This window comes from Protopterus annectens, chromosome 9.part0, assembly GCF_019279795.1.
Source record: "Protopterus annectens isolate FY-2018-M chromosome 9.part0, PAN1.0, whole genome shotgun sequence".
NCBI classification, from domain to species: domain Eukaryota; kingdom Metazoa; phylum Chordata; order Ceratodontiformes; family Protopteridae; genus Protopterus; species Protopterus annectens.
The window spans coordinates 1,292,775,219-1,292,801,362 of NC_056743.1; the positions used below are offsets into that span (position 1 = coordinate 1,292,775,219).

General features: G+C 42.8%; 1 protein-coding gene across 2 annotated transcripts in view; it reads left to right on the top strand.

Annotated features, from left to right (window-relative positions):
- The window catches only part of DDX56 (DEAD-box helicase 56), a 232,368-nt gene that overhangs the window by 49,319 nt on the left and 156,905 nt on the right, over positions 1 to 26,144 (top strand). For both annotated transcript variants that reach the window (XM_044084239.1, XM_044084240.1), the window contains exon 3: positions 4,040 to 4,194. In XM_044084239.1, coding sequence (XP_043940174.1) covers positions 4,040 to 4,194 — 155 coding nt within the window. The remainder of the gene's footprint in view (positions 1 to 4,039; positions 4,195 to 26,144) is intronic.

A 26,144-nucleotide genomic window follows, 5' to 3' on the forward strand; every position in this document is an offset into this window, starting at 1 on the left:
AGCTTCTGGTGTCATTCAAAGGGGATCAAGTGTCTGTCAGCCTGGGACAACATGCTCGACAAGTCGCGTTGCTTCGCAAGGGACGGCTTGCACCTGTCACCCCTAGGCTTTCGAATACTTGCCAAGGCTCTTGCTGCCCCCATAGTGCCTTTTTTAGGCAAGGCTCAAAAGTCAAACCCACCTCCGTAAACAGCACAATTAACAAAAAACTGAGGGTTATGCTACTCAACGCCAGGAGTTTAAATCTCAAAATGCACGTGTTCGAAGCACTCCTCAGTATGGAGAACATCGACATCTGTGCAGTAACTGAAACCTGGTTCAAAGCTCCAGCGAGCACCACAGCACTACCGGGCTACAACTCATACCACACATTTTGGCCACAGAACACAGACCAAAACACAAAAGGAGGTGGTGTATCCATATTCATCAAGGATACCTACACCTCCAGGTTAGTGTCGTAGATTAATACCTCTGAGATCATCCATGTGCAACTAACATCGGGCAAATCTACAATGCAAATTGTGGCCTGCTACAGATCACCCACCATGACCCAGGACCACCACTCCACCTTTCTGGAGACACTGGAAAACATGAAGGTCCTACCGAACACCCTGATATTGGGCAATTTCAATTACCCTATCATTCAGTGGGAAAAATACTCGAGTACAAATTCCCAGGCCCAGCGCTTCCTGTAATTCATCGACTCAAACCCCCTGGATCAATTGGTAAACCCCCCTACCAGAGGTGAAAACATATTGGACCTGGTCATCACCAACATGGGAGCCAGATGTTCTACACTGGAGGTTACCCCGTCACTGGTTAGATCAGACCATAAACTAATCACTCTGGATGTCCACACTCCACCACCACCCCCAACTAAGGAAATCCCAGTAAAAAACTTTTCTAAAGCAAACTTCACCTTACTTAAGGCAGAGGTGGTAAGTTTCACAGCCCCCACGCTAAAGAATAACACTGCCCAAGATGCAGAAACCTTCACAAATGCACTCTATGAGCACCTACAAGGATGCATGGATCGTGCCATCCCTAGCAAAACCAAGACTTACTCTTCTAAGAGAAGGAAACCAGTTTGGTGGACCCCTGCCATAAACAAGCTATACAGTAGGAGGAGGAAACTAGTTTAGAAAAAAAGCAAATCCCCAAGAAGGAAAGACATCCCTGATCAGTAAGAAACTAAGGTCCCTCATGAAATCATCCAAGGCTAACTTCGAAAGAAAAATAGCCAAGGATTCAAAAGATAACCACAAACCCTTCTTTAGCTATGTTAAGAATCTAAGTGGCAACTCACAGATATGGAATGAACTAGTGCAAAATAGCACAAAATATACTGAACCTACTGATATTGCCAACATCCTGGCAGATAGATTGAGTGCAAACTTCACCCCCCTCACACCTCCAAAAGGACCCACAAGAATACTGGAAAAGTGTAGTGTCCCAAAAATCACAGATGCACAGGTGAAAACAGCCATTTCAAAAGCCAAAATCACAGCGTCAATGGGACCAGATGGTGTCCCAGGCTGCGTCTTGCATGAACTACAGACTGAACTAACCCCCCACCTAAACACCCTGTTCAACCTCAGCCTCTCCACAGGCTACATGCCCATAGAATGGCGCACAGCAATGGTTATTCCTCTCCACAAAGGAGGGACCACAACTGACCCTGGTAACTATCGCCACATAAACCTGCCTAGCCTGGTCTGCAAGGCTATGGAGCGCATCATCATGGAACTCATTAACAAAGACATTGGGAACCTCCAAACACTTGTCCCGACCCAGTTCGGCTTTGTTAAGGGCAGATCATGTTTACTAAACCTGGTTGACTTCTTCGAGACCGTCACCAAGGCCATAGACGAGGGAAAGGTGATTCACACCGCCTACCTTGACCTTGCCAAAGCTTTCGACACCATTCCCCACTCGGGTATTACAGAAAACCTCACTAGCCTGAACATAAACCCCTATGTCACGAGATGGGTTGTCAACTGGCTTACAGACAGAACTCACACGATAAGAATAGCGGGTTCCAGGTCTGACTCTAAACCAGTCACAAGTGGTGTCCCGCAAGGCTCGGTCCTGGGACCCCTACTGTTCGGCATATACTTCTCAGAAGTACAGGCAAACACAGGCGGACTATGGCTAACCAAGTTCGCCGATGACTGCAAACTGGGAGCCATAATTGACTCTCTGGCTGACACGGACATCCTCCAAAAGGGCCTTACTGAGACAGACACCTGGTGTCAAAGTCATGGCCTCAAGCTAAGTGCCAAAAAATGCATAGTCATCCCATTTGGGAAAAACAAAACACCCATGAATTACCACATAGGTGGCAGCCCCCTTAATACAGAAGAGGTAATAGTAGATCTGGGGACCCAGGTAGATGGTAATTCTCCTTTGACAATCATGTTGCCAAAGTAGTTAGGAAATCTTTCTATGTGGCCCATGTAATTACTAAAGGGTTCGCATCTAGAAATAAAGAGGTTATAGTGCCCCTCTACTCGTCACCCATCATAGAGTACAATGCCTCATTTGGGATGTACCTCACAAGACACATTCCAACAGCTGGAAAGACCACAAAAGTACCTCACCAAGAGGATTACTGGCCTCAAACATATGTCCTATGCAACCCGACTGAAAAAACTCCGGCTGTACCCAGTGGCATATCACTTACTCAGAGGTGATCTCTGCCTGACAAAGCCATGTCCAACTCAGAATTGATGGACATGCTCCACCTAAAGAAGTCCAAGTCACTGTGAGCCACGCGCTCTAGTGAGCTAAACCTCACTACAACAATAAATAGAACATGCTGGAGGGATAGATTCCTGTCACAAAGACTCCCCATGCTTTGGAACAAAATTCCAAATTACATCAGGCAGAGCCCCTCACTAACACTCTTCAAGAGAAACCTTGATGAGTGGATGGGTAACAGAAAATACACCCCTTTGATCACTTCATTGGCTCTGCTTGACAGAGGATCAGTTAATTAATCAGTGGGGCGGCGAAAGCCGACACACTCTGGCTAGACTTTTATAAATGCCCTTGGGCAGATAGCTTTAATTGTTCATAGGTAGGTACTAGGCTGTCTGCTTTAGTTAAACGGGAGGGAATGTTCTCTTGGTGTTCAGAATAAAGATAATGGACAGGCAGTTGAACATGAGCTCCCTCACTCTCTCTTTTTTTTTTTTTACATTTTACCCTAGTTGCCTGACATATATCAGGCTATCTCATTGTCAATTGTTTTATTCAGTCCTCTTCACCAGAGTGACTTCCAGCTGAGAGAGATTGTCACTGCGGCATCCATCTGGAGTTTTGTGTTGTTTAGTTTAATCGGGGCTCTCTTGCATGCTTGTTTGTGTGTAGGGGTTCATTATGCAGTGGGCCTTTGTGATTCACACCATATCTGCATGTGACTTGATCATTTAGCCTTGCCCCCACATAGACGAACACAGCCATGTGATTCCTGGTCTCCTCTGGAGATTTGCCATGATGAATGTGCCCCCAAGCACATGCCCCTCTCTTTCCCCCTAAACAGATATGAGCAGGCGTAAACTTCTTCATTCCTATCCTCTCCTAAATGGTGCCCAGCCACTCATTGAACTCTGGTCACTGGGGTTATAATCTGGACTTTATCTGTCTATACCAATGTGTACACCATTAGGAATTTAATACGTAGTAGTAGAAAATCGTCTTTAAAGTAAATATTTTTGGTCTGTACTCCCTAAAAGTCCAAGCTGGAAAAGTAATACAAACACAGATTTTATGATAATGCAGAAGCTAGCAAAAATGACCACTGTAAACTGGAACCTTCCGCATTTCATTTTTTTCCCATAAGTTGTGCACATTATCAGGAACAATAAGGAATCCTATTTTTTTTTTATTGAGCATGTTAACTAAATTTTTTTTTTGCAGCTGTTGTCTATGAATTGTTGGGGATTTTTGGTTGGTTGGAGTGTTGGTACATAATCGGCTTCATGCAGGGGTGTTGCTGCTATGACTTTGCCTTTTAATATTGCTTGTTTTGTTACAGTCTGTGATGGAGCAGGCAGTTCGAGCTCTTGTACTGGTGCCAACAAAGGAGCTTGGAAAGCAGGTTTTGGAGATGATGCGGCAGCTTACGGCATATTGTTCCCGTGATGTGCGTATAGCTGATGTCTCTGTTCAGGCAGATATCTCTGCACAGAGGTAAGTGCTATTTCTACTTTTTAAGAATGATGTGGTCTTGGTGCGAAGGTGCTTCAAAAATCGCTGCGTTACTAGTGTCATGCTTCCACCATGTAATCTGAGTTGTTTAATACATTTACTTTTGTTCTTTTTATATTTTTGTGGAGGAAATGAATTCCAGCAGCACCTTGTGTCTGCCTTATTTTTTGCAGGGCAGTATTCAATATTAAGTTGTCAATCTCACCTTCAATCTTGCTGGATGGGTTCGGAGCCGAACCTCGGCTCCGACTCAGCCTAATACTAAAGCTCGAGAGCTATTTTTACCGGCTCGAGGCTATACTATGTCCCATAATGCTAGGTGTCATACCCAGATCTCGTTTGCCGCTTCAGCTACAAGGTTGCGTTTTCACTGGCTCCAGGTCGTATTTAAAATTTTTTATATTTATAGTTGGTTTTTGATTGATATTTTTTCCCTAGATCTTTTCTAGTAGTGTTAGTAGTCTCCCGACTAGTCTTCCCTCCCTTTATTAATAGTTTTCCTACTCTTTTCCACCCTTAAGATGGTTAGGCCTTTACCCCCCCCCTTTTATAGTAGGTTTGTACAGGTTCCTTTCAGTAGGTGTGTGTGTGTGTGTGTGTGGAATTTTGTTTTGTTTATTGTAGTAACTTTAAGAGTGTCTTTCAAGTGTTGTGTGTGTGTTTGTATACTTGTTTAGACTTTTTTGTCCCGTTCCTGTGGTATCATGTCTAAGGATACCAAGATATCGGGATTCAAGAAGTGTGACTCGTGCTGTCCGAAGATGTCTCTGACAGATGGTCACACTTCTTGTGTGTATTGTTTGGGCCCTCTGCACCTGCAGGACTCTTGTTCCATCTGTCATGCTTTTAGCCCAAGAGTCCTGCAGGAGCTCAGAAATAAGCTCATCCTAAGGGGCTTATTGAAGCCCGAAGGTTCTCCTACCAACCCTCTGTCAGGAAAACCTTCTAAGCCCGCCAAACCTTCGGCTCCATGTCCGGAGCCGGCGCTGAGCGAACCTTCTGCCTCGTCGGTTCTGGCCGGAACCGATACATCAAAGCCTCAGTCGGCTCCGACCTTGGCGTCAGAGCCGTCTCCAAGCCGAAAGCGCTGCCGATCTCCTTCATTGGAGTCTGTCAGTTCGGCTCCGAAGTCCCCTTTGCTGTCGGAGCGGAGCCATAGGTCTCACTCTCCTAGATCTTCCAGGCTTTCGGACCACGACCTCGAGAGGGTAGTCAGGCTTTTGAAATCGCAGGCGCTCGCCCAGTTATTGCATAGCCTGTCTCAACAGACAGCGGCTTCCCCAACGCCTGCTCCAGTTCCTCCTCCGACTATTCCTTCGAGCTCGGAGCCGGAGGCCGTCGGGGTTGGTACCGTGGGGGGCGTCGGAAACAATTCCAGCCTTATCGGTTCCGATCCCTTCATTGGCTCCATCCTTGGAGGGATCCGGGTGCCGGGACTCCTTCATCGGTTCCGAGGGGGCGAGTTTCATCGGACCCTTGTCCGACCCTGTTCTCCCTCTCGGAGCGTTGGCGCAGGTGAGCTCGGCCCCGACATCGGCCTCGGAGCCGTCCCTCTCGGTGCTGGGCGGAGCTCTTATCTCTTTGGAGCTGGGTCCCTCCTCTCTGCCTGATAGGGGCGCCTTTGAGGTCATGAGGAGCGTGCTGGCTCCTATACCGGAGCCACGTCGGCCCCATCGGCCCCTTCTTCCATGGTGCCTGCTTCGGCCTCTGCCTACCCTCCCGAACCCAAGCATGGAGAACCAATGCTCCAGGTCGCCCCATTGGGCATATCCTCCTCTTCTGAGGCCTCCCCTGATCCTGCAGGGGAGCCCCCTCGGAAGAGGACATGCAAGAGGAAGCATGTGGACTCCCCAGAGTCAGTGACATCTGACACTGACCTGGATGATTCGGAAGGGTCCCCAAGGTCCCCCTCTGAGGATGTCTCATTTTCTGACATCCTAGAGATCCTTAAACAGAGGGGGAACTGGTCTGCCCTCAACCCTTCTGAGGATGAGTCGGTGTACCTGGACGCGTTCGGTTCTCGCCCTTCCACCTCCTGGGTGTCACCGCCTTTCGACCCACTCATGGAGGTGGTGGCTCTGAAGGCGTGGACGGCTTCGGATACTATGGAACAAACTCCCCGGAGGCCCACAAAATTTATTACAGCCCCTTCGGACAAGCAGTTTCTCACTAAGGGTGTCCCCGTTGATGCCATGGTGGTGCCGGCGGCCACTAAGAAAGAGTTGGCTGACCCTTCAGTTCCTGTCCATCCTCCTAATAAGGAATCTAGGACTATGGATAGGTACGGCAAGCGGATGTTTTCTTCAGCAACCTTTGCCATGCGTTCGCTGAATTATTTGTGTCATTTCACCCGTCTTATTCACACAAAAGACAGGGACTGAGACTCATTTTTGGATCTCAGCAGGCTGAACAAGTCGGTTCAAAGAACCAGTCTGTTTCAAAGCACGCCACCAAGCTACCACCCTTTCTGGGTCAGGACAATTGATGTGCTCCTCTAGACCTTCAGATGCTGCGACACCATGTCAAAGAAAACAGGCTCCCAGAAGGTTTCTCCGCCTCCCAGGCTGGGGAGCCAGTCACTACCAATTCGAGCCTGCCCCCTTGGCCTCTACAGTCCCCAGGGTGTTTACCAAATGCATGGCAGTGGCTGTGGGTGGATTATTCTCTGTTGTGGTGGGGACATATATGTCCATAGTGTTAGCTATCAAACGAGATCTGGGTTCTTCCCATTCAAAATTAATGTCAATTCCTTTGCTGCGAAAGCTAGCTTTTGTATATAAGTTTTCCTTCAACTTTTCTCCACCATCTGCAATCATGTTACCCAGCCCTCATCTTTGGAAGATAGTTGGTTATTCTCTGCTGTTCCTTCATTTGTTTGTAGTTGGAGTTGCATGCCATGTGGCTATGCTTTGCATGTATCTACAGCAGACAGTAGAGAAGGTTATAATGCACATATCGGATGCATAACACTAGTTTTAAGATTAAGATGTCCCACCTAACTCCCTGTATTGTTGAATGCTTGATATTCTGCACTAGTGGCTCTAGGTTTAGTGTTAACAGCAGAGGAGAGAGGGGACACTCTTGTCTTATGTCTCTAATTAGAAACTCACACAAAACCAAAGAAACAAGAAACTATTAGCCTGGTAGAACAGAAAGTTTGTTAGGTTAACCAGGGTGACCATCTACTGTCGTGATGGACAAGAATAGTAGAAGGTCCCCAGGATTGAAGATTATATCAAGCCACAGAATAGATGTGTGGGGAATATGCTCCTAGGCCAGATTGGGAAATGAAATGTCAACAGGATGTCAGGACTAGAATGTTGTTTTACCTTTACTGTATCTTTCACTGAGTTTAAATGAAAATATATATATTTTTTCTTCCGCTAGGGCTTGTGGTGTTTTAGTGAATCCTTATACCTAAAAGCAAAATGCTGTAGTTACTCAAAATTAGTTTATTCACGTGAAACAGGTTGTTTTATGTGATTTGTTGCAAGTTTATGATACAATAAACATGAGTTTTTTCCTTATAGAATGGATGCATAACAGATAAATGACATTCTGCATAATTGGATGTCCTAGCTAGCAGACTGAAACTGTGAAGTGTTATGCAATTTCTTTATACAAAATTTGCAAACAAAATTTCAAAAAGAAATGTGTAACTTAAACATAGTGATGTATGTAAACCAAACGAGAACTTTTGATGTAGTAACAGAAACTTGGTTAGGTGGTAGGAACACCTCGGTCTCCCTTTAATACTTGTATTGTTCCTTATACAGTGAGTTTTATTTAGCGGAGTCCTTCACTGCAGTTTGCAATTGGACAGCTGTATAGGTTAGTGTTTTACTTCTTATAGTATTCACTATTTAGATGTAAAGATGGAACTCCAGTGGATGGAAACTTAGTTGCATAGTCAAGTTACTTCAGTTTTAATTAGAAAAATGAAAATGTGACACTTCCTTAGTAAGAACACAAACTGACCTCTAGTTGGAAAACTTCATCACTAAATGATAGGGTTACCAAGGGAAATTCATCTATATTTAAAACTAAAAGTAATTGGAAAGATCTCTCTCTTTCTGTTATAATGGACTATGTCCCCCTGCAGCCTCACTAACTAAATATACCACCTCTAGTTAGAGGTGTAACCTCCTCCCACACAGAACAGTATTTCAAAATGGTCAATATGCATTGGTATTTAGATGTCATTTTGGGGCTTAGCTGAGGTGTTGTGTTATTTACACAGTGTTTTTATTGGATTTTTTTAAATTGATTTCCGTTCATAATTTTGTATTTGCAACTGAGATGTTTGACGTGGTAGTCAAACCTGTGTCCAGTGCACATCCAGGGAATGGGGGAAAACATTACATCCATGCAGCTGATGTGTAGGATTATCTAAGTGGTGCATTATGACTAGACCTTTGTATAAGACATGCTGAGACTGCAGATGTGTACAGCTTTACCTAACCAAGGAAAAAATTGCGGTGTCTAGCTAATGTGAGAATTATACAATGATGCTGAGGTATCTGTAACCTAGGAAGTCATAGCATTTTAGGGAGGAAAAAAAGGGGAAGAACGCAACAAGCTTGCCTTGTGAGACTCTGGTTGCACCACTGGATATGTTAATACAGGTATTTCCCTTTTGTGGCACAAGGCTGCATTCACACACTTAACTACATGATTGTAATGAAATGCAAATCAGATTTGTGGTGTATGGAACAGTGGGCGATTTTTAGACTTTACTAAGATAGTATTGAAAAACATTAACTTATTTCCAAGATTAGAATACAAATAAATTTAAATTCTTACTGAATGTAAAGTGTGTGTAAATGTCAGAGTATATACAGCGTGTATTTAGATCTGTTTGAACTTAAGTAGATACATGTCTGTGTGTCTGCATCATTTGTATATATTGCTTTAGTAAATTGAATGTAGTGGATGACAGTATTACTGAGATACTGTATGATGGCTGAAAAGGGTCAACTTGACCAGTCTATCTACTGTTATCAAATGGGAAACATGTATAACTGCAGATGAGTTAACAGTGGTTCTGTCTTCTGTAAATGAAAAGACTAAGGCTGCTGCTATTGGGAGCCCTGAGCAATCCATAATTTCCTAGGCTGCTTAGTACTTCTCTTCTGTCCCATAACTTACCATACTGCTATTCCTTTACAGAGCCTTGTTCCAATGTAAAATGCTTAAATGATCTCCAGATGCTTCAAGCTGCTGTTTCTAAATTCTAGTGTTAGACAGTTCTTAGTGGCTCATTCTTTGTTATAGCAGTGCTTTCTGATATTTCCAGTTGTCATTTACAGTTTTCAGTGTAATTTTCTAAACTTTTCCTGTTCAAAGTTGCAACTCTTCTAAAGGCTGCCTTTTTAGGGATTTTTTTCTTCCTTAGTTTTTATAAAAAAATATATGTGTATGTGTTTATATATATATATATATATATATATATATATATATATAAATATTTACTTATTGCTGCTGTTGTGCCCTTTACAATAGTTAGTAAAATGTTCTGGTGATATTCCTTATGCCTTTTTTTTTTTTTCAAACTGCTTTTGTTGTTCACAGAGTATCCAGTATCTGTCTGCCTGGGACACATGATCGACAGACCACAATGCTTTGTCAGAGAAGGTCTGCCCCTGTCATCCTTTGGATTCCGGATACTGGCTAAGGCTCTTGCCACCCCTATAGTGCCTTTTTTTAGGCAAGGTTCGAATGACAAATTCACCACCGTAACAAGTACAAGCAATTAAAATCTAAGGGTAATGCTACTCATTGCTAGAAGTCTAAATCTCAACATGCATTCACTCGAGGCACTCCTTAAAATGGAGAACATTGACATCTGTGCAGTGATAGAGACCTGATTCAAGGCTGCAGATAGTACCCCTGCATTCCCAGGCTATAATTCATACCACACCTTTCAGCCACCTAACCTGGACCGAAACACTAAAGGTGGAGGCGTGTCCATATTCATTAAGGATATCCACACCTCCAGGCTAGTTGCTCATTATAATGCATCTGAGATTATCCAAGTGCAACTAACTCTGGGCAAGACCGCAATCCAAATGGTAACTTGCTACAGATCCCCCACCATGCCCCAGTATTCCCACTCCTCATTTCTTGATACACTGGAAAATATTAGAGTACAACCAACACCCTAATAATGGGTAATTTCATCTACCCCACCATTAATTGGGAAAACTACTCCTGCACCAACTGTTTTGCTCAACGTTTTCTGGAATTCATAAATTCCAACGCCTTGGATCAACTTATCCACACCCCCACCAGGGGCAGCAATACCCTAGACCTGGTCATTACCAACATGGGCGACCGGTGTTCCACACCAGAGGTCAATTCCTTGTTGGTCAGATCGACCACAAGCTAATCAGCCTAGACATCCACAACCCACCCCCACCCCCCATTAGGGAAACCACTGTAAAACATTTCTCCAAAGCCAACTTCACGCTTCTTTAGACAGAAGTGGCAAACTTCACAACACCCATGCAGACGGACAATAGAGGTACAGCTTCTGAATTCTACACAAATGCACTTTATAAGCACTTACACGAGTGTATGAATCGTGATATCCCTAACAGAACCAAGATGCTATCCTCCAAAAAAAGGAAGCAATCTGGTGGTCCCCTGCCATTAAACTCTAAAACAGAAGAAAGAAACTGTTGCAAAAAAAGAGTAAAATCCCATGACTGGAAGAACTCCGTGGTCAGTGTCCATAAGAAGCTGAGATCCCTCATAAAATCCTCCAAAGCTAGTTATGAAAACAAAATCGCCACTGATTCTAAAGATAACCACAAAGAATTCTATAGCAATGTCAAGAATCTCAATGGCAACACTCGGATCTGCTCTGAGTTACAGCACAATGGCACTAAATATACAGAACCAACTGATATTGGAAACATCCTGACAGATAGGGCCAGTGCTAACTTTACCCCTCACTCCCTAAAGGGCTCATCTCTATACCGGAATAATGCAAAATTCCTGTAATCCATGGCTGCACAGATAAAAACCACACTCTCCAAAGCCAGGAACACAGCATCCGTGGGACCTGACAACATCCCAGGCTGCGTTCTCCATGAACTACAGAATGAACTGGCACCCCACCTAAGCACCATGTTCAATCATAGTCTCACCTCCGGCTTTGTGCCCACTGAATGGCGCACAGTGACGTTTATCCCACTCCACAAAGCGAGAGCCACCACAGACCCCGGGAACTACCACCCCATTAGCCTAACGAGCCTGGTCTGCAAGGCCATGGAACGTATCATCATGGAACTTATAAACAAAGACATTGGTAATCTCCAAACTCTGGACCCCACCCAGTTCCAGTTTATAAAAGGCAGATCATGTCTCCTAAACCTGGTTGACTTCTTTGAAGTAGTCCCCAAAGCCTTAGACGAGGGTAAGGTGGTTCATGCAGCCTATCTAGATCTCGTCAAGGCTTTTGACACCATCCTCCACTCTGGAATTATAGATAAACTCACTAAACTAGGTATAAATCCCTATATCACAAGATGGGTTGCCAACTGGTTCACTGACAGAACCCACACTGTGAAAGTACCAGACTCCAAATCTGACTTCAGACCAGTGACAAGTGGAGTACCACAGGGTTCAGTCCTGGGTACTCTCCTGTTTGGTATATACTTTTCTGAAGTACAGGCTAACGCAGAAAGTCTTTGGCCAACTAACTTCGCAAATGACTGCAAACTAGGAGCCATAATTAAAACTCCTAACGATGTGGACATCCTTGCAAAAGGGCCTCACTGAGACAGATGCCTGGTGTCAACTGAGACAGATGCCTGGTGTCAAAGCCATGGCCTCAAGCTCAATGCCAAAAAGCGCATTGTCATCCCCTTTGGTAAAAACTATGTACCCATGAGCTACCACATAGGCGGTAGTCTACTTAACACCGAAAGTGTGATGAGACCATAGGACACAGGTGGGCAGTAGTATCTCCTTTGATAATCACATCGCCACAGTAGTCAGGAAATCCTTCTGTGTGGCACACCTCATCACAAAAGGTTTCTCATCCAGGAAAGAATAGGTCATTGTTCCCCTCTACTCGTCACTCATTAGACCTATTATAGAGTACAATGCCCGTTTTGGTATGTACCTCACAAGACATCTGCAACAACTGGAAAGGCCGCAGAAATACCTCACAAAGAGGATTACCAGCCTCAAACTGATGTCCTACGCAGACAGTCTCAAAAAAACTCCAGCTTTACTCCGTCACATATCGCCTATTCAGAGGTGATCTCTGTCTGACATACAAAGCTATGTCAAACCCATAGCTGTTGGACATGCTCCACTTAAAGAAATCCCAGTCCATCCGAGCTACATGCTCTAGGGACCTAAACCTTGTCACCACAATAAACCAAACATGCTAGAAGGATAGATTCCTGTCCCAGAGACTTCCCATACTCTGGAACAAACTACATATCTATATCAAACAAAGATCCTCATTAGCACTCTTCAAGAAAAATCTTGATGATTGGATGGGAAATAGGAAATTCACCCCAGGGATCACCTCTGTGGCTCCGCTCAACAGGGGGACAGGAAAATAATTTTCTTGGGTGGCGAAAGCCAGGGTACCTTTTTGGCTAGGCTTACATAGGCCCTAGGGCTCATTCCTCCTTTTCCTACAGAGAAACTTTGATTTTTTTTTTTTGGGTGGGTGGGGGGGCAGCCATTGTGCCAAAGTGGATCATAATGTTTACAAGTATTCTGTGGAGAGAGAATTCCACCATGGGGGATGGGGTTGTGAAGCTTGTGTAGATTTTCTGTTTCCATTCCCCATTGCAGAAAATATAGCTTGTCGTTGTATTTTTGTCATGTAAGCAGATATTCTTGGCTCAAATTTCTGGTTCAGAAGATGCTGACTAGCTTACATCTTTGGAGAACAGCTTTCACAGTGGCCATAAACCCCTCAAAACAGTCTATAGTTGAATCTCTTAGAAAAGAGGAGTAGAGTTTGTAAGCGATGGTGTTTGAGGTGGCTTTAAGGACTATGGAGTCCTCCGTTAAATGGGTTCCAGTCAAAATTGTTGAAAAACCTGTCTCGTTATTGTTGAAATCATTGATGAGAGTCTGCTTTCCCACTTGTATTACAGGGCGCTTCTACTGGTTCTTCATTCGTGAGTTTAGTGTGGAGTAGGAAAGTGAGCATCATTCTTACATCCCTGATGCTGACACAAGGACCCACAGTTACAGTGCTTCACTTTTATGTGAATTGTAAAATAACTCCACAGTCACAGCTGTCAAAATCAAGAGATCTGACATTGATTGCCTTGCATCGCCCCTTGAAGGCCCTCCATGTGGGGAGATGCACAAGATAAATCAAAGAGGTGGTTGGTTGAATGACCCTGTGTCCTCCTTTCCACAGCAGATTCTGCAGGAAAATGTTAGGTGTACACAGAAGTCTTCCTAGCTGATCCACACTCTTGGCTGGTTGGGAAAGCCCAAATAGTTAGCCTCACTTCTAAAAGAAAAGAAAATACATCACATCTTCCCTCACAGATGATGGAGTTTCTGATTTGGGACTCCTAAAGCAGGTATTTTACAGTCGGCAGCTGTTCACTGACAAGCTTAACCTTCCCAGATCCCTGTAGTCCATCAGTTAGATAAGGAATCTATCCATGGTGATAGATAGCTTATTAAACAACAAATATCCATTTTTTCAGTTTTTCATTGATTCTTGACTCTGTGGCCAATGTGATGGAGTTTTCCTAGGATGAGTCTGATAAATCCTGAAGAACATTAACCAGTTTCTGATGAACCTATAATAGAGAGAGTTAAATCTCTGTCCACAATGAAATTTGTAGTGGCAGACCTTAGGATGCATGTAGACTCTATTACCACCAAAGGTTCTACCAGAGCCATAGATCCCAGCATAGCTATTCCTTGACACAAATGGCTCATGTTAACCAGTTTTTTTGCTGGGGAATGTCAAAGTGACCATTAGAAATGCTGCATTCTAGGGACTAGTTTTAACCTTTCTAAAAAAGTCGCAGAAATGCAGAGTTGAGCCCACATCAGATGTGGTTCAAGCATAGGCTACACAAAACAAAAAGTAACCAAGGAAATGTCCAGAGGCATCACAGAACCAATAGCAAACATTTTTGCAGTCACTGGTTAGCCACAACCCACCTTATAGGTGCCCTAAAGCAACCCTAAGTCCTTCATTGGCTTCCCCCCCGGCTGGAGGCCCTTGGGGAAGTATTTGTCATCCTCAACCTGTCAGCATGCAAATCAGTCATCACAGACCGTCCCTTCACTGTCAGTTGTCCCTCCTTGTCATAAGAAAGCAGTACAAACCAAGGTCTTGGGTCTCCTAAGCAAAAGAGCCATCCATCCAAGAAATCTTACCAGACTACAGAAGCTCCAGATATTACTCCAGTCTTTTTTTTTTTTTAATTGCCAGAAAAGACCGAGGGCCTTGGGTAACATTTGGGACTCTTTGAGGCTGAAATAATTTGTTCCAAAAGAAATCTGTTAAATGTTTTGTCTGCAGTGCTTCCTTCATTGTCTAATAGAAGGAGATTGGATGTCTTGGGACCTCCAGGTGATTACTGTACTTCAGATTTGGAGCCATTTATCAGTTCTGGACTGTACTACTGGGTCTTGTGTCCCTACTCATAATACACCAGATACATGTTTGTGGTTACGATGAACTGGTGTGTAATGGGCACCAGTGGGCTCTATATCTGAATGACTCCTATCTTCCCCTATCCATAAGTCACATATTGTTTATGAGGAAGTCTTTAATCAACTTATTTGATTCTGCGAAAATAATATGGAGTCTACCAAAATTTTAATTGCAGTAAGCTTGTTTGAAAGCGTTCATAGATTGCAACCTGGGCAGAAAGTTGTGCTGAGCCAAGAATCATCAAGAACCGAGTTCAGGCCCATCGCACAAATGTTTCCGTTCTTTTTCCATCCTGTCCTCAGTCACAAGCTGCCTTTGTGTCAAGGTGCTGTTTATGGGCAGCAGCCATATCCAGGATTCCTCGTGCAGGATTCTGCATGACAGTTCTGCAGTGGCCCCTTCAAATGCAGAGTTCTCAAAATGCATATCCTGCAACTTGGATCCTCTACAGTACTGAATCTGCATTTCTTAGATTTGCAAGTGCCATTTTAATATAGTGCATCAAAACCAGCAAGGTTTCTTTTGGTAGTCCTGTTTACTTCCCACCAGCTTCCATGGTAACCTATCTTGTGGACCCTTTATCCCTGGATGAAGGGGCATTATAATGGCAGAGAGTTCAAAAGTGTTTCATTATCATTCGAACTTTCCATTCATGTCATTGTACTGGAGCAGTTTTACTGACCCTCCCGAGTATTTCAGGACTACTCTAAATGGGTGTGTGAAGATATGTGAAGGCTGCTAGCTAGAATTTTGTAGATAATTCTATGTCATTGTAAATATGAATATACTCCACAGGCTTGTCCTCTTAAAATGTAAGAAAACTGTGTTAAATGTTCACCTTCAAAAATGTAACCACAGTGCAATCTGCTGGAAGAAAGCTGCTAAGTCAAGCATTGTATGACTGATCTCAAGGCTCGGAGACATAATGTCTGGACTGAAGAATTCTTTCTTTTGTTTTGAGACCAGGGTTAATTGCTAGATTTTACATATATAATGTCTTTTATTGCTGTAGTTTCCTGGCCAGGTGCAAGATCAAAGAAATGTTAAAACTCTCGAGTTTCTGTTAGCTTGGGAACCAGAAAAGAATGATGAAGTCAACAGTGATGTATTATTTTAAGACTTTCTCAGAGAGAGAGAATCAGTGCATTTTGCATTTGTCTTCAGAACTAACCACTCAGCAGCACTTGCTTTGCGCTCTCTGTATGTAAGTAGGATCTTGGACTTTAGTGTCTCTCTCAGAAATAGAAAATAGTAAGATTAGTCTAGCTGTTTTATATATTTAGGTCAGACTTTTCTACAATATTATTTTAAGCATTTTCCTGTGATTTCTGAACTCTTGTCTACCACTGTGTTGAATTGAGAAGGTTTGTCTTGTGTTTTTTATTATTTAGTATTAAATAGTTTTAAACCTTTCAACTGTGGCTGCTTTGTGTAGAGATAATTTAAGCTGTAGAGTACATTGCATGTATATAGTGGTACTATACAAAGCCACTCCAAATAAGCTTTGCTGTTCGTCACACTTATTGCACAGTAATAATTGGACACCCTTTGGAAAGGGCCTTTTTAGTAGCTGATAAGATTAGTTTGTGGCAGCGATTACTACATTATAGCTTGGCAGGAGAGGGCATAGCTGGAGAACCTGTGCCAGCCTTCTCTAGGAGTGTCTGTGTTTTTGTTTATAAACCAAATCAAAGTATGTATGTATCTGCTACTTGGGCAGGGACACAAAGCACTGGTTGGGCAGAGAGGGCTCTGGAGGTTTTGGCTTGACTACTCTGCTGAGATCTGTAACCCTATAGCTGTGCCAGTGGGGAGTCTTATTGGGGATCTGGAGAGAAAGGGAGAAACCAACCTCACACTGACTGTGATCTCTGTGTGCTCTTAAGGGAAATTGTACTTTACTGTGTGTGTATTTGTTATCCTTCTCAATGTGGACGCCCCTCACTGGTGTTAATGGTGAGGATTGAGGCTCCTTGATTACTGGGTCAGTGCACAGTGCACGGGCGTCATATATTAATTGGTGGCTATATTCCCCTTGGAGAACTTAAATGTTACTTGAGAGGGTTAGGTCTATCTGAGTATACCTTACATCATTTCCTGCCTTGAGAGCCCATTTGCATTGGCATTGCTAACCCTACTGCGGTGCTGCACTGACGTATCATATGCATGCCACCCTAGGCTCCATTTTAGCAACTTGGCATTTTGCTGGCTGGCTTGGTGTAACCATGACAGGGATTGTGATCTGTAACTACAGTGAATTTTCTTCCATAAAGATAAGGCTGAAGTTTCTGCAGGGCCCACACTGTAGCTAGACATTCCTTTTCTACAGCTGCATAGCATTCCTCCGTGGGTTGAGGCCTATGACTGAGATAAACCACTGGGTGCTCTTCTCTCTCTTCAGAAATCAGGCTAAGTACAGCCCCACCCCATGGTTTGAAGCATCCATCTGCACACCAAATTATTTGCTGTAATCTGGACTGGCTAACACAGGGGGTCCTCCCAAAGCTTCTTTAAGGTTCTGGAATGCCTGCTCACATGCTGGGGTCCACACAACCTTATCTGGCTTGTTTTTCCTTGTCAGGTCTGTGAGGAGAGCAGGTATATAGTACTATAACTGGGGACAAACTTTCTGTAGTACGCTGCTGTTCCCTAAGAATGCCTTTGCCTGCTTTGGTAACAGGTGCAGGCCATGCCTGAATGATTTCCACTTTGGCAGGTTCTGGCCTGATCTTACAACTCCACACTTTGTCACAAGTAGGAGACCTCTGCCATACCCACCTGACATTTGCTGGGCTTAATGATCAACCTTGCTCTCTGTAGTCTGCCCAGCACCTCCCTGACATGCTGAAGATGCTCTTGGCAGGAATGGCTGTAGATGGCACTGTCATTTAGGTAAGCAAGAGCAAACCCTCCTGCTAGGATATGATCTACTAGCCTCTGGAAAGTTATTGGGGCATTTTTCATCTCAAAGGGCATCTTTGTGAACTCGTACAAGCCAAAAGGAATCGCAAAGACTGATCTCTGTCTAGCACTGGGAGTCAAGGGCAAAAGGAGTCACAAAGGCTGACCTCAGTCTAGCACTGTCAGTCAAGGACACCTGCCAAGTAACCTTTGGTAAGATCAATGGTTGTAAGATACTTAGCCCCACCCAGCTGCTCTAGGGCCTCATCTGTCCTAGGCATGGGTAAGTGTCTGACTCTGTGTGACTATTTATTTAATTTCCTGTAGTCCAACAGAACCTGGTGCTGCCATGAATTACCCCTAGTTCCAACATCTCCTGTATTTCCTCCCTCAGAGTTTTTGACTCTCTCAGGCACCCTATAAGGGACCTGCCTAACATGCCTTTGGCATCCTGTATCCACCTGGTGCTGCACCAGTTGGGTGCACCCTGGTTTCCCAGTGAACATGTCCCCAAATTCCTGTAACAGTGCTCGGATTTTTCTAACCTGGGTGGGAGATAGCTGCTGGGACATTGCTACCTCTTCCACTGAGGTGTCAGTCTGAGTCTCACTGAGGAGGTCAGTCACCAGATCTCCCTCAGGCTCCTCCTGCAGTCCACTGCAAATATTCAGCGCAAGGGCCTACCTTTCATGGTAAAGTTTCATCATGTTAACATGGTACAATTTGTGCCCCTGCCTAGCAGTTCTACCATGTAGTTAACATCACTTACCTTTCTTACCCCCCTTGTAGGGTCCCTCCCAAGCTGCTTGTTGTGTCTGACACGAGTGAGAACAATCACCTGCTGCCCTACAGCATACTCTTTAGCTCAAGCATTCCTGTCATACTAGACTTTTTTTTCTGCTGTTTGGCTTCTGCCAGGTTCTCCTGGACCAAGCCCATGAGTTCCATGAGCCTTGTCCTGAGGTTTAGGACTTATGCAACAACAAACTCCTTGTGAGATTCACACTCACCTTCCCACTCATCTTGAATTAAATCTAGAGGTCCTCTCACCCTGTGACCATACAGCAACTCAAAGGGTGAAAAACCTGTTGATTCCTGGGGAACCACTCTATAAGCAAACAGAAGGGGCAAATATTTATCTCACTCCCTCTTAAACTGGTCTGCAAATGCCTGTAGTTTGGACTTGATTGTAGAGTTTAACCTCTCAACAAGACTGTTAGTCTGGGGATGGTAAGTGATGATCTTCAGGTGCTTCACCCCAAAGTACTTCCACAGACAAGCCAGCAGGTGTGACATGAAATTGGCACCTCTATCAGTCAGTATTTATTTTGGGAAACCTACCCTGCTGAAAATCTCTAACAAATCTTTTGCCACCTTTTCTGCCTCAATGGAGGACAAAGGGTGTCTTGTAGCATAAACTACTGACTAGGATATACTTTTTCCCTGTGGAACTTGGGGTACTCAGAGGCCCCACAATATCCATAGCTGCACTCTGAAATGGCTAGTCAGTCACAGGCAAAGGCATCAAAGGAGCTCTCACCTTGTTTCCTGCCTTGCCTACCTTTTGGCACTGCTCACAGGGCCTGCAGTACCCTGTTACATCTCTGGAAATTCCAAGCCACTAGAAGTTTGGCATAATACGTCTCTTTGTATATTTTATGCTCATATGACCTGCAAAGGGAATATCATAGGTTATGGCTAGAAGTGCCAGATGGTAGGCTCTAGGCACTACCAACTGCTGTATTCTCTCACCTTCTAGCTCTCCCTCAGGGGTCCACTCTCTGTACAGTAACCCTTTTTCCCAGTATACAGATTCCCCCTTCCCATGAGAATCAGGTGCCTCACTAGCTACCTGCGTCAGGCCTTGCAATGTAGGGTCTGAGAGCTGAGCCTGTCTGAACTCCCTTTTGTAACCCTTTCAAGCACCCCTTCCACACGGTCTGTCATCCACACTGTTCACTGTTAGCCTGGGTACTACTACTCTGCTCTGCTTTTGCAGTCACTCTGTCCAAGAGAACATCAGTACCCACGAGCAGCTGTGGCTCACCTTCAGTCTCTCTGCTACAGAGTAGCTTCCTCCCTGAAGTAACCACCTCACCAGTTCTGGCTGCAAGTATGTGGTCTGTCTGGGTCTCCCACATGCTTGTCTCAAAGCCTGACTGTGTGTAACTGCATTAACACACAGTACTGCCTCATCAAAATCCTTCCCTATCAGGACATCTGCAGGATGGTAGTTTGGTACCCCTATTGTCTCAAGAAAACCTACTATTGGCATTTTGTCCTTCTCACTAAATGGCTGCCTCACCTTTTCTTCCCTACCTTGCCTCCGTGGACGTCTGTATGCTGCATGGCTCCACTGGGTGCATTCAAAACATTTAACCCTAGGTCCTGGATGTGTACCTGGACTAGTGGCTTCCCCTGCTACTGGCAGATTCTGTTAGGGCAGTCTGGGCTGCCCACCATGGGTTACTTTAGACCCATGAGCAGTACTGGGGGTCCCTTTCCTGTACAGGGATGCCCTGCTTGCTAGGTATAGGTCTCCCTTCTTCCCCAACTCATCTGAAGTGGCACATTGAAGTAGCACATTGTCTATCAGCTAACCAGATCCTCATGTCCTCGGGCAAAGTGCTAAGGGCTTGTTCCCTCACCAAAAGGTCTGCCAGCCCTTCAAAAGTGGTGACCTGACATCCACTTATGTAGACTGAACCAAATACACGCAAGGAGACAGGGTGCACGGATTAAACCATAATGTAGAATCCAAAACAAGATATCCAGCACCAGGAGAAGTTGCAAATAAATCTTGAAATATATTTATTAGGGCAAACCCTGAAAATCCATAAGCAGCAAACCGGTTTCAGCTGAGTAATGGCCTTCTTCAGTGCATTAATGTGAATAGACAATTCCACATGCTTCTATAGGAAAAAAAGTCAGAAGAAGTGATTACAGTCATCCATTAATTGTTTAAGTAATTAAGAAAATTAGCTTAACTCATTCAGGCCAGGACTGAATAGTGCACCTAACCTAATGATCCATCCTGACTCTTTTTTTTTTTATTTAAAATAGAATGCCATCCTGATTTACATGTCTTGTTACATTCAATTTTGTCAATAATAGCAAATGTGAACTTAGCAGTTTTGTGTTTCAAAGTATGTTTATATAGTGCATTGGATAACCTATGGTTCTTAATCTTACTTAGATGTTCACTAATTCTAAATCTGAAAGGTCTTGATGTTTGCCCTACGTAAAACACAGAGCAAGAACAGGTAGATAAATAGATTACCCAATCACTACTACAATTCCCAAAATATTTGAATTCATAAACTCTAGATGTGTTTTGACTAGTGAACTCTTGTTTTAACTATATGTTTACAAGCATGGCAATGACCACAGGCTATACAGCCTGACAGTCTATAGACTGTTTTTGCTCTGTGTTTTACGTAGGGCAAACATAAAGACCTTTCAGGTTTAGAATTAGTGAACATCTAAGTGATATTAAGAACCATAGGTTATAAAATGCACTATATAAACATACTCTGAAACACAAAACTGCTAAATTTGCTATTATTGACAAAATTTAATGTAACAAGACATGTAAATCAGGATGGCATTCTATTTTAAATCAAAAAGAGTCAGGATGGATCATTAGGTTAGGTGCACTATTCAGTCCTGGCCTGAATGAGTTGAGCTAATTTGCTTAATTACTTAAATAATTAATGGATGATTGTAATCAATTCTTCTGACTTTTTTCCTATATAAGCATGTGGAATTGTCTATTCACATTAATGCACTGAAGAAGGCTATTACTCAGCCGAAACTGGTTAGCTGCTTATGGATTTTTTGGGTTTGCCCTAATAAATATATTTCAAGATTTATTTGCAACTTCTCCTGGTGCTGGATATCTTGTTTTGGATTCTGACATCCACTTACCCACCTATGAAAATAAGTGCTCAGTTCAGCAACATATTCACACACACTTTCTTCTGCCTTGCGTCTGTGCTCACAAAACTTTTTCCTATAAGTTTCAGATGTTAGCTTTAAAAAATTCCAACAGACAATTCTTAACAGCAGTATAATTTAAGAAATTGTTGTCTGACAGTTTGGAAAGTACATTTACAGCTTTACCATGCAGTAAGGGGATCAGGAACCGTACCCAGAGCCTTTGGTCAACATCATACTATTTACATACCCTTTCAAACATATGAATGAAACTATCAAAATTATCCCCCTTTTTAAACTGCGGAAGAAATTTACTGACCTTTTGTGTTACTCCCTTCCCCATTACCTCCATGACTCTGGCGAAGAGTCAACATCTCTTTTTTTGTGCTGCCTCTGCCTCTCCTTTTCCTTAGCTTCCAAGCATAGCAGTTTCTCATTCTTCTCAGCCTGTAGACATCTGTCTCTCTGCTGCTTCTGTTTCCAAATGCCTGGCCTGCAGCTAGAGTCTTTTTAGCTCTAGATGGATTTTTAAGTCCTCTGCAGAAAGGTTGAGCTGTCCATTCTCTGTACATCTCAATGGCCAGTCTGACTGCACTCCTGATTTCTGTTTTCTGATGTGGCTGTGACCAAAGCTGCAATCATGTCTGCCTTAGTCAGGTTTCCATGCACCAGTCCCTTAGCCTGGCACATCTCGGCCAACTGCCTCATTGTCATCTTGCCATACTCCTCTGCTGACATGCTTGCCTGCTCTCCCTGACTAAGCTAACAAAAATAAAACAATTGTGATCTAAACTCTGAATGTTCTCTACATGGCTGATTTAGAGTACAAAAACACCTTCAGTGATCACGGTACACAAGCTATAGGAATACACTCTCCACACCACTACAAGCCAGTTGCCAACCAATTAATATGTGGTGTGGATGTCTCACAACTGCCAGTCAATTAATATGTGATGCCTGAGCACTGGCCCAGTAATCAAGGAGCCTCAGTCCTCACCAATAACACCAGTGAGGGGTGTGCACATTGGGAAGGATAACAAATGCACAGTAAAGTAGAATGTCTGTTAAGAGCAAGCAGAGAATCCCAGTCAGTCTGGTTCTGGTTTCTCCCTTTCTCTCCAGATCCCCAATAAGACTCCCCACTGGCACAACCGTAGGGTACATATCTCAGCCAAGTAGTCAAGACAAACCTCCAGTGCCTTCTGTGTCCAATCAGTGCTTTGTGTCCCTGCCCAAGTACCTGACACACTCACACTTTGAGATTTGGTTTATATACAAACACACAGACACTCCTGGGGAAGGCTGACACAGGTTCTCCAGCTAATGCCCCCTCCTGCCAGGCTATAAGGTAGTAATCACTGCCACCAACTACTCATCAGCTATTAAAAAGGCCCTTACCAAAGGGTGTCCAATTATTACTGTGAAATATTATAGTAAGTGTGACAAACAGCAAGGCTTATTTGGAGTGACATTGTACAGTACCACTATATACATGCAATGTACTGTAGAACTTAAATTATCTCTACACAAAACAGCCACAGTTGAAAGGTTACAAATATGTAATACTAATTAGTAAAAACACAAGACAAATCTTCTCAATTCAACACAGTGCTAGTCAAGAGTTCAGAAATCACAGGAAAATGCTTAAAATAATCCTGCAGAATAGTCTGACATAAATATAGAAAACAGCTAGACTAAACTTACTATTTTCTATCTATTTCTAAGAGAGACAATAAAGTCCAAGATCCTACTTACATACAGACAGAGCAAAGCAAGTGCTGGTGAGTGGTCAGTTCTGAAGATCAATGCAAAATGCTGTGATTCTCTTTCTGTCTGAGAAAGTCTTAAAATAATACATCACTGCTGACTCATTTTAGATTACATCATTCTTCTCTGGTTCCCAGGCTAACAGAAACTCAAGAGTTTTAACATTTCTTTGATCTTGCACTTGGTCAGGAAACTACAGCAGTAAAAGACATTATATATGTAAAATCTAGCAATTAACCCTGGTGTCAAAACAATAGAAGGAATTCCCCAGTCCAGACATTATGTCTCCCAGTCTTACAGTCATACAATGCTTGACCTATCGGGTTTCTTCCAGCAGAGCGCACTGTGGTTACATTTTTGAAGTTGAACATTTAACACAGTTTTCTTAACATTTTAAGAGTACAAGCCTGTGGATTATATTCATATTTACAATGACATAGAATTATCCACGAAATTCTATCTAGCTAGGCTGGCAGCCTTCACATATATTCACAGGGTGTTCTAGCCATAGAGTTTGGCAGCATGGCAGTGTTGTATTTGAAAGCAAGGGGGGAGGGCTTTATCCTACCCCTTCTATCATGAAGCTCTGAGTGTGTGGAATTGGCATTGTCCGGTGTCTTTTTTTTGAGTGTGTAGCAGATATTTTAATACTGGTTTGTGGTGGTGTTCTTTTAAAGTACATGTTACTGCCATCTCTAGCTTTCACTAATGTTATATCCTTTGTTTCTTTGAATGCTTCTACATTTTCTTATTGAAACTTTACTTACATGATCAAATCCCTCCTTAGCACGTGTATTATGTTTTGGAAAGTTTACTTATGGCTCCCTTTGAATCTGCTACCATACCACTAAATTAAATATCCTACTTAGACAGCACTTTTTTGGTAGCTTTAACTTCATCTAGAAGGATTTCTGGGCTCATGCTGTTTCTGCTGAACCACCATATCTCATATTTTACAAAGTATGTAGTTTCTCTTGGGATCAGTCCAAAAGTTATGAGTAAAGTTGCAAAGGATTGAATTTGAACCAGTACATGCACTTGCCTTTTTTAGCCTAATCTAAGCTTGCTAAGTACTTGCTACACTAAATGTATGCTCTTTGCCAGCCGAAAGATTATGTGGAGTGAACAAAGTCCATACGTATAGATGGACATCTTTTTGTTCCCCTTTTTTACACTGTGTCTGTGCTATAAATTATTCAGAGTTGGGTGTTTCATATACTTACATACTTACAAATATTTCAAGCAATGACATTAATGCCCTTCTAGTCTGCCAGTGTACTATAACAAGTATTCCCATAGTAAGTGCCCATACAATTCTTAAAAATATCTAAATTAATGCCTTCTTTAATGTAATTTGGTAGTCTATTCCATGCATCAACTGTTATCTCAGAGAACCAATTAGTGCACTTCTCATTCTTCTAAAATTGTCATCATAGGTTTTCTGATGATTCTCTACTACTTTTTGATATCCCCAAACATTCCCAGAGGCTACTGGTCTCTAAATGCCCTATATACCTGAATAAGGTCTCCTCTTAAATATCTGTATGAGACACTGTACAAGTACAGATATTTTAGTCTTTCATAATAACTTACATTTTTACATGCATTTCTTTTCAAGATGTACCCTATCTGTAACACACATAAATAGTTTACCCATTTTAAAGTCTACTGCATACAGGTTATAGAACACATTAGATGAAAACGGTAGGTCTGAAAGATGCAGTCTAAACAAGTAAGGGCCTAGGATGTAGCCCTGTGGGACACCCTGACTGTAACCAGGAATTTCACCTGTCCAATTGCTGTATGATGCTTGCCATGTCCTATTTGTAAGCCATGCAGCTATCCATCTTATCAAGAGTGCATAAATACCTAGTTGCTCTAATTCAGTGTTTTGTGTATGACCCTGTCAAATGCTGGTTAAATTTATAAAAAATACATTACAGCACAATTTTCATTTATAGCTCTTATTTATATTGTTACAAAGCATATTACAGGTGGTAATAGAGCTATAAGTCCCAGCTTGTCCAGTTCTGACAGTAACTTATCCAGTATTACCTTCTCCATTATTTTTCTACACCATGAAAATAGACTTAAGGGTCTGTAGGACTCTGGGGCTGTCCTGCTCGCCGTTCAGGTTTAGTAAGTGCACGTCTCCAATCTTGAGGAATCTTCCCCATATTTATATGGCCTAGTAAATAATAGATATAATGGTACTGTAAGTTCTTGCTGAAGTGTTCTTTGGTCATTATCATTTCCCTCACTTCACTGTGTTTTGTTTGGATCCAGTTTGCAGAGTTCTTTTTCAGTATAGTCTAATTTAATTTTAATGCCTGAGGTCACCCCCTTTGTGGAGCCAAACTGTTAGAGACGTTTCTTATGAAAAACTATCTGTTGTGTCTGAGAATGCGTTTTAGAATCTATACACAGTTTATCAATGTATGTCTTTACTCCTTCCATATCTTATTTATCTATAAAGTGGTTTATTATTATGATGAATATTTATATAAATTTTCATATTTTTTTTTTGTTCATCTTGTCTCACACTATGCTTAATTTGTTTGCCTACTTTTTTTCAGTTTTCAAAGTTGTGATGCATCCTCTTTTGCATTTCTTTACTAAGTAATCTCACTTTAGTCAAGTCTCTTGTTATGTAAATCTAGCCTTC